Consider the following 10000-nt stretch of genomic DNA (forward strand, 5'->3'; position numbering starts at 1 on the left):
CATCTGACAGGCATGCACAGCCTCTGGCCACACCCGGCCCTACCCAACTGCCAACACCGCCCACCCATCCACCCTCCCACCCACCCATCCCTTGCCTCTGGTCCCTATCACCTGAGGGGCCTTTCTGTGTGTGTGTGTGTGTGTGTGTGCGTGTGCGTGTGTGAGTGTGTGTGTGCGTGTGTGCGTGTGTGCGTGTGTGTGTCTGTGCCTGTCTGACTGTTTCAGTCTGGAGGCAACAGTGCAGTGAAAGTCTGTGCCAGCACATGAAAACTGGAATGTTAACAAACAAGGGAACTTCAACACACAAACACACAAAGACAGACATCTGCATTACACACACACACACAGATTTATGAGGTACGATTGGCATGTATGTAGCTGGCTCTTGGCTGTTTTTTAGAGAGAGGGTTAAACTAATAAACCACAGGCTCAGGTTAGGACCATAATCACTCCGAGTTTCAGACAGTGTCACCTCAGGGGTGTACATTCTCTATGCTGTCCTGTAACGGCGATGCTAAATGATTCAAACTAAATGTAAACTATACACGGATCTATCATTAAAAAGTAACACTTTTTCAGGGTGACTAAAACGGGAAAGCAGCCTTGCCTTAAATTAAATAAAAATAACGTTTTTTTCTCCATTCTGTACATAGATACCAAACCTCTGTAGGTCCGTCCAGATCATATAATTATCTCCCCCTTGTGGTTACATTCAATTTTTTCAAAATCAATAAAATGACAGTTTATAAAAACGGTTCACATAGTCAGTTTGGCCCACCTAAACTCCTATTGCTGAAGGCCCATAGTCCTCGCTGCTGATCTATACTCAAATAATTATACATCAGAGGCCCTGACAGAACATGACCATGTTTACCAACATTACCAAAACAAACCAATATTTCCTTTATTTTAGTTCGTTTACTCTCTCTCTCTGCTCCCCACTCAAACCATTCTCGCTTATTCGTAGTCATCAGCTATGCGGGACGTCGGCAGTCACGTCCAGGGTCAATATTCAGTAAGCCCTCTGCTCTTATGCTTAGCCCCGCGGATGCACAGGCCGTTCCCATGGCAACGCATGCCAAACACACAGAAGCTGGAACATATTTATAGATGGGTGTTTTTTACGGTTTCCACAGAACAGCCAGAGAATGTATCCACGGCTACCTCATTTCGGAACATATGCGCTGTTCCCCGGGGATTTCATAAGATCCCACATTACCACATCCATTAAAGTGACTGCATACATTAGAGTGCTTTGGCTGCCCAGTGTAAATTACAATGAATGACTGCAGGCTTCGTTTGATTCATTTAAATTCACTAATGAGAGTAATTGTCTGCTCAGAAATGTCAATAAGAAAAAGTAAAAAAAAAAAAAAATGCATACATGATTGCACTTGCAACACAAGTTGTAACAACATAACCGTTGCCAGTAAATTACTGGAACTGGGCTTAGTACTCCCTTCTCCAGACAAGACTATTTTAAAGTAGACCGGACAGTAGATGGCAGCAAGGTTTTTTATAGCGCTGGCATGCGAATGGTTAACATGATCTGCCCACCTCCCACCCCCACCCCTGTCCTGCGAACTCCTCCTATATGATTTAACTGAGCAAGATCCACGCTTTCCACTTACCTGCGCAACACATGCGGCTGTACAGGTGCGGTCCGACTTCTCCGCACGTCATCTCATGAATGTAATTCGCACGACCATAAATGATGTCAAAATCAAAGACACCATAACAAGACGCCGCCGCAGCAGCGGACAGGCTGCTCGAGCTAGCCATAGTCCAGTCCGAGAGCGAGTAAAATCCGGGGGTCTGTCTGTACCCCAAGAAAAGTACAGGACTAGACTAAACTAAACTAAACTCCGCAGCTAACACGCGGGGCACGTTCTTTTGTTTTGAGTCAGTCGGCGAGGAGAGACAGCGGGAAGAACGGGGTCGTCTCAAATTGCAAGGGATGAAATCTTCATTTCCATGTAGCCCAACCCATTTTGATGTGCGTGAAAGTGCGAGGTCCCCCTTCACCGTTCACTCCCGAACACAGAACCGCAGCACACCGCTCCTTCACACCATTGAAATGTGATTCGGACGGATATCCCCGATAGACTACAGGCTATTCGGGATTCGGAATAAGTGCGTTCATCCGGGCGGGCGGTGTTAAGTCTTTACTTCGTGTATGTGGCACAATGTGTAACTTTCCAGACGTTGCGTAATGTGTCCTAGGATGGTGTCAAAGGCGCACGAGAGAGAAGTGTTTCAGGTGATAGTCCGGCGGGAATATTATATTGCCTATTCATAATAGCGAGCGCGGGAAAACATTCCAACAACGCAGCATTGTTTTAAATTACGTCTTATTTACTCATAGTTACTTAAAGTTTGTCATATACTTAAACGTTTATCAAAAAAACACTAGCAAGAACGTTTAAGATGGCTACTGAGCATTCTTAAATTATTAACATTTTACTGTCAAGACTAAATAGGCGCATTTAACATTTTATGACCATTCTGTTTGACCAGAGATGTGAAAGTGAGATAACTGACTGTAAAACCGACTGTGACAGCTTGAAGTGTGGGGCGGTGACTCAGCCAATGTTTGGGTGTGCATTTAGTGAGGTGTGTGTCGAGTTAAACACACTGTCACACAGGCTACACGCCCACTGTATTGTGGGTATTGAAGGAGGCTCTGACTTTTTGAGGGAGTGTAATATTGCAAAGATAATAACATTATAATTCAACCAAAGGGTTTAAAGCATATCTCAGCTTCTTCCCTGAGTATCACATCTTGTAACATAACATAGTGCATAATCTATTTAAAAAGTTAAGGCACAGGCAAGCACAAAGGATCTTACACAATATATATGTGTAAATGATTTGGCTTTAATATATATATATATATATATATTAAAGCCAATTCATCCATTAGATCAATCCATTTGCGTTCATTCCGAAAGAGAGCGTACAAATGAGATGAGTGTAGACTTTTGAGGCATTGTAAACAAACTCCCCAAACAAGTCAAATGAGTGTTTAACTTAAACGTTAACGGGGGAGAGCTCATTTAGATCTCACGGAAATAGCTTGTGTCGGTGAGTCACCACACATACGAAAGTAATATCGGTGTGAGTCAGATGTTCTGTAACGGCTGGAGTCCATTTGGACCGCAGGTTTGTACTAACAATGTGGTTGGTTCAGCAGGCCTATGGAAAACTAAACAACTTCGAAATGATCCATTCTAAACAGACTTCTGGCTAATTCCAGAAGAAGTTTCCTGCTGTTCACTGTATATTAACTTTTATGCCATAGCCAAACCCATACTTGATGAAAAAGGATTATATCTGCCTACATGCAGTAGACTTAATTCAAACTCTACATTAGTGGAAAAGCATTTCTATTGTAAACCATTGTACAGTACCTGTTATGACATTGCCTACTGTAGCTGATCTGCACCATGTAAATATTTACTTAGCTAGCATGACATGTATGAGCCATGCAAATATCACGCCTCCACTCCTCAACATCAGCATGTCAGTCACAACTGCAGGTTTTTAACATAATGAAAAACGACATAAGAAATGCCCTGAATGCTATTCTTCAAACCAGGGATGAGCAGGTTCTGCTGTGAGGTCTGAAGTTCTCCTTCCAGCCTAGTGATGGCATCCCTGATATGAGTAATCATCATCGTCTGAGGAATGTGATCAACCCACGACATGTGACCAGACAGGTATGCTTCTGCTTATTTTGCGTATTAAACCTGCTGCCACGGCAACCCTCTGCAGATAAGACTGCCAACTTCAGAAGATACTAAGCACTATGGCTGAAGGCCAGTCAGGATATACTGTATATCTGTACTAGAATATTAAGCCAGTTTCATTCAATTAAATATTTGTGCTTGTATGATGTAGCGTGAATGCCTTATGACTGCAGTGTCATTATAGTATTCTTATTGTGGTGAAATATCAGTCCCATTATCACGCAGCATTTCAGCGAGGTTGCTCAGAGGACTCATAGACACAGTACTGAGAACGCTGTTCACTTGAAACTACCTGGCCCAGGTCTGACATCAATCTTTCTGATCTGTTTCAGATCCGTGTCTGATCAGGTCATGGTCTGACCAGTCAGCTACCAGCCTAGTTGTGCGTGATGTGAAGATTGACGACTGTTATATGACAGTTCTATACTGTTATATTGACGACTGGCGATTGTTATATATGACCCTTTCAGATGAAAATGCAGCATCGACTTCTCACAGACTGCAAGGTTTGTGCGACCTCTCAAAGGCCAAAGGTGCCCACATCCACTCCAGTTCTCTATCGCTGACGGTTCTGTGCGATACTACTGAGGTTGAGGACTACATTCTGAGTACAAAGGGGGAGAAATGTTGTATAAATGAAGGCAAGCAAATTACAAACCTCAACATGAATGAGCCCCAGATTCATTTTTGAGTTGGCTATTATGATGGTGTGTCTGGTGTCTTGTGTAATACTGGTGTGGTGGTGAGCATCCATTGGTTTTGCCACAGAAATATGAGCGTTAGGGGAGCGCGTTGCCACAGTAATATGAGCGTAAGGGGGGAGGAGTGTTTGCGGCAGCAGTGAACAGCCTGAGTGTGAGTCATAAGGGCGTGGGCCCCCAGGCTGGAGCTCGGCCTTTACCCTACGAGTAACAATCACCACACACACACACCACACAACTGGGCACCACACAATTGGGCACCACACAACTAGGCACCGCACAACTGGGCCCCCCACAACTGGGCACCACACACACGCACCACACAACTAGGCACCGCACAACTGGGCCCCCCACAACTGGGCACCACACACACGCACCACACAACTAGGCACCGCACAACTGGGCACCACACCACTGGGCACCACTCACACGCACCACACAACTGGGTACCACACAACTGGCACCACACACACGCACCACACAACTGGGCACCACAGAACTGGACTGCACACAATGGAGGTCATGCAATGAAATGAGGATGAATGGATGCATGGTGCTGGGGGAGACGGAGAAGCAGACACAAGAAGAACTTGCCAACATGCAGGAGAGAAAACGCTCTCTTTCTTGCCTTGCGCTTGGGATTTTAATGTTGAACTTGTCAGAAAGTAAGACGACGGTTTAATAAACGCGTGCTAAACCTCTCTCTCTCTCGCTTCCTGTCTCTCTCTCTCTCTCACCCACACAAACACACTCTCCTCCCTCTCTCTGTCTCTCCCAACAGTGACATTTGGATTCAATTTTGAGATTTCAAACAACTCTGTTCATTCAAAGCAATGAATCTTACAGCATGTTTCTGGGGGCCGTTCTGTTCCATTTTACACAATATCAGCACAATCAGCCTCACTAAATACAAGACTTCAAGAGAATCTTTAGTTTTAGTTCACCATAGCCATCTGGTAAAACAAAGACAAATCCGGTCCACCTTGCTCTCAATTCAGTTTTTCAGAGACATGCAGTGTTCATTTTTATAATTCTCTACCATTGTGCAAACAACCCTGAAAAAATCCAAGGTTGTCAAGAAATGGTAGATGCACAATGTCCCAGACTCCAAATGCAGCTCAGTCATTCTCTCATTATAGACGCCTCACATCAAGAGCTCTGTGCAGATACGTATGTGCTCTTGATAAATACATGTTTAAAAGCAGACAAAAGAAACAAGCTCTTTTATATCTAACCTACGTATGTACATAATCACAAATCACAAGATGTTCTGGCTGCAGTCGTTCTGGAGAGCAACCTTGACGTCCACATACAAAAATAGCTTCTCTGACTAACTTATGATCTGGATAAATAAGATAACAGCTTTATTATCTCCGCTGAGTTCGTCAAACATCCGCAGCTGTCTGAAGGTTCCACTTGTGTGTGCCAGTGCACAATATAACAGGGCGTTTTCATCCGCTGAGGACTTAAATAATGGACAAAAACAGCCCAGATTATACCCAATGCCAAGGCCAAGGGCTCTCATGGACCCACTGAAGTTACCGGCACAGAGTGAGAGAGAGTGAGTGACGGAGTGAGTTAGTGAGAGAGTGAGTGAGTGAGGGAGGGAGGGAGGGAGTGACACTGTTTTAGAAGTACAGGTAAGAGTGCCAAACCTTTTCTGTCACACATTCACTCACACACACACCCACACACTCACACACACACACACACACACACACACAAACACTCTTTATCTATCAGTGCAAACACCCTTGCTTCCTGATGCTCCTCATTCCTCTCAGTGAGAGAGAGTGGGAGAAAGAGGGAGGGATGGAGAGAGAGAGAGAGAGAGGTGTTTATTGTCAGATTTTTAATGGCACAGATTTTACGATGTCCCATAGGGTAAGGGAGTACACCATGATGAGATGCAGCAGTACACATCTTACCTAACAGAGAACACACACACACACACAATATATATATATATATATACACACAAATTCACTCTCAATAATCACAAACAAATACACGCACATTCACTCTCTCCCTCACACTCACACACCCACACACACACACACACACACACACACACACACACACACACACACACACACACACACACACACACACACACACACACTCCCTCCCTCTCCAAGTCCATGATATTTGCACATCAAATACCTGCCATGCCTCACAGAGCAGAGAGCCGTAACCTTCAGGAAAGAAAGTCAAGGGTGTCCACTGAATGTTGTGGCCGTTACCAGGATACACACAGACATAGAGTCTGCAGAGGTCAGGGGGTTTTGAAACCTTCTCTCCCGTGAGTGTGTGTGTGTGTGTATGCGTGCGTGCGTACTTGTGTGGTAGTGGGTTGACATAAGGTTTTATTTTAAGATACTGGGTAAATCCCCCCCTCCCCCCCTTGTGTCATGAAACCTATCCCCCTTCACCTTTCACCTGGATCCCCCTGTCCTCTCCCTCCTCTCCTCTCCTGTCCTCTCCTCTCCTCTCCTCTCCAGTCCAGTCCAGTCCAGTCCAGTCCAGTCCAGTCCAGTCCAGTCCAGTCCAGTCCAGTCCTCTCCTGTCCTGTCCTGTCCTGTCCTCTCCTCTCCAGTCCTCTCCTGTCCTAGTCTGTCCTGTCCTGTCCTGTCCTGTCCTCTCCAGTCCAGTCCAGTCCAGTCCAGTCCAGTCCTCTCCTGTCCAGTCCTATCCTGTCCTCTCCTGTCCTGTTCTATCCTCTCCTCTCCTCTCCTCTCCTCTCCTCTTCAGTCCAGTCCAGTCCTGTCCTCTCCTGTCCTGTCCTCTCCTCTCCTCTCCTCTCCTGTCCTGTCCTCTCCTGTCCTAGTCTGTCCTGTCCTAGTCTGTCCTGTCCTGTCCTCTACTGTCCTCTCCTCTCCTCTCCTCTCCAGTCCAGTCCAGTCCAGTCAAGTCCAGTCCAGTCCAGTCCAGTCCTCTCCTGTCCACTGCAATAGGCCCAGACTCAGCAGACACACACAGCTCCCCAAACCCTTTTCAGTCTCCCCACCACTGAGGAACCTCACCCCATGTATACTTCAGCTGAAGAACGAGAACTAGAACGAGAAGTAGAACAAGCTCCTTCATCTCCTCCACCAGTGGAGAGCAGAACTCCATATACACTTATACACATGTAAGAACAGGAACCACAACTAGAACTAGAACTAAAACAGGCTCCTTAATCTCCTTCACCAGTGGAGAACCTCACTCCATATACACTTCAGCTGAAGAGTGAGAACTAGAACCACAACTAGAACTAGAACTAGAACCACAGCTAGAACTAGAACTAGAACAAGTTCCTCTATCTCAACTGGCAGCATGAAATCAGCCCAGTCTATTCTGGGACTGTCTGGCCCGGTTCTGTTTTGAGTCTGTAATGGTTATCAGGCCCACATGCAATAAGAGCAACTAGAGCAGTGTTCGGTTCAGCTTTGAGTCAATAACTGCTATGAGTCCCTTGTGTGATGAGTGCAGAGAGCAAAGGCAACGCCCAAGTGAGGATACAGGAGCCCGGAAGGGCCAAAAGAGACGCATTGAATGGTAGAGGATACAGGATAGAGTGTAGTGCAGACGCACAGTGTCTCTGTCTGTGTCTGTGTGTTTGTGTGTGTGTGTGTGTGTGTGTGTGTGTGTGTGTGTGTGTGTGTGTGTGTGTGTGTCTCTGGAAGTAGAGCTGTAGTCATGACAGTCACACATTTACCAGTCAAATCAGTTTCTATCTGGTCCCTGCCCCACAGTCACAAACTCACACACACACACACACACACACACACACACACACACACACACACACACACACACACACACACACACACACACACACACACACACACACACACACACACACACACACACACACACACACACACACACACACACACACACACACACGCGCGCGCGCGCGCGCACACACACACACACACACACACGCACACTCACTCTCTCACTCACTCACACTCTCGCTTTCTTAGTCACTCACTCACTCACTCTCTCTCTCTCTCAGCGCTCTATCTCACCCAACAAGAATAAAACATTTCTTTTCAACATTCCTCAAAGGTACCGATGCCTGCACAGCTGACGATCTGACCTGTTATCATGACAACCACCCGCATGCTTCCTAAGAACTACCACACCTATTTCTTTATCAGTTAAATGATGTTGCTGAAACCAGTCTGACGCGGTGCTGACGGATAAAATGCAAATTTAAACCGCACTCCATTCCACACACCTCACGTCTCACAACACACACGTAGACATCCTTCCCATTCTTCCCTCCCTCACCTGTTTGCATAGAATTGGAATCAGAAGTTGACAACAATGCTTGTACAACAATGCTATTTTCCATGTCAAATCTGGAACAGGAAGCATCTTGATCAGTGGGGGTGTCAATTACATGTTTACATTGATATTTGTTATTTCAATATTTTGATTAAATTAATTACAGGCATAGGATGAGTTTGTGCACAAATTAGTATCCATAGTATCAATAACCATCATCAAGGGCTACAGCAAAGTAGGAAGTTGTGTACACATGAGAGCGTTGTGTGAGTGTTGTGAGAGCGTTGTGTACACGTGAGAGTGTTGTGAGAGTGTTGTTTGTGTTGTGAGAGCGTTGTGTACACGTTTGAGTGTTGTGAGAGCGTTGTGTACCCGTGAGAGTTGAGAGTGTTGAGAGAGCGATGTATACATGTGAGATTGTTGTGAGAGTGTTGTGAGAGCGTTGTGTACATGTGAAAGTGTTGTGTGAGCGTTGTGAAAGCGTTGTGAGAGCGGTGTGAAAGCGTTGTGAAAGCGTTGTGAGAGAGTTGTGTAAACGTGAGAGTGTTGTGTGAGCTTTGTGAGAGCGTTGTGAAAGCGTTGTGAGAGCGTTGTGAAAGCGGTGTGTACACGTTTTTGTGTCCATTCTACTCCATGCCCATGGGCCAACAGCATGGAGACGCCACACCCCTTACAGTCCTCTGTCATAATACCCCCATCTGACCAGGGAAATCCAACCACCTGGCCCACACACACAAAAGTGCTGACAGGTATATCAAAGGAAGACCAAGCACAGCACACACACACACAGCAGGGCCTCAGGGCACTTTCATGCTCTGCACTGACCCAGCTAGGGGATCGCACACACACAAACACACACACACACACACACACACACACACACACACACACACACACACACACACACACACACACACACACACACACACACACACACACACACACACACAGTGACCCAGCTAGAGGGTCGCGCTAAAACCAGACGGCTCTCCAACAAAAGGGAATGAGGCACAAACTGCTGTGACTCCCGTGTGCATTCCAGTGCTTGCCGGAGACGCCATGGTATAATTAGACACCAAGTCTCTGAGCTGCTCCCACTCAAATGCGTTACGGCAAAATGGTCTAAGAGCAAGTGTGTTTGGCAAAGGAAAAGGCAAAGCCTTGTCAGTGAAGTTAAAAAAAGTCAAAAGAAACCAAAGGGTTTTTCATAATCCCTAACCTAAACTCAGTCAGAATAAGAGCAAATGGATCCATGTAAATGATCATAGCAAATGC

The 10000-nt window shown here is 45.9% G+C and overlaps 1 protein-coding gene across 4 annotated transcripts in view; it reads right to left on the reverse strand.

The window, feature by feature from the left end:
* Positions 1-10000, reverse strand: part of pleca (plectin a) — a 144600-nt gene that overhangs the window by 53823 nt on the left and 80777 nt on the right. The window contains exon 1 of one of the 4 annotated variants that reach the window (XM_080859426.1): positions 1632-2031. The exons of the other annotated variants lie outside the window; for them this stretch is intronic. Coding sequence (XP_080715552.1) covers positions 1632-1782 — 151 coding nt within the window. The 5' untranslated portion in view covers positions 1783-2031. Of the gene's footprint in view, positions 1-1631; positions 2032-10000 lie in introns of those variants that run through there. 4 annotated transcript variants of the gene reach the window in all.

The sequence above is a fragment of the Sprattus sprattus genome (assembly GCF_963457725.1).
Source record: "Sprattus sprattus genome assembly, chromosome: 20".
In the NCBI taxonomy this organism is placed as follows: domain Eukaryota; kingdom Metazoa; phylum Chordata; class Actinopteri; order Clupeiformes; family Clupeidae; genus Sprattus; species Sprattus sprattus.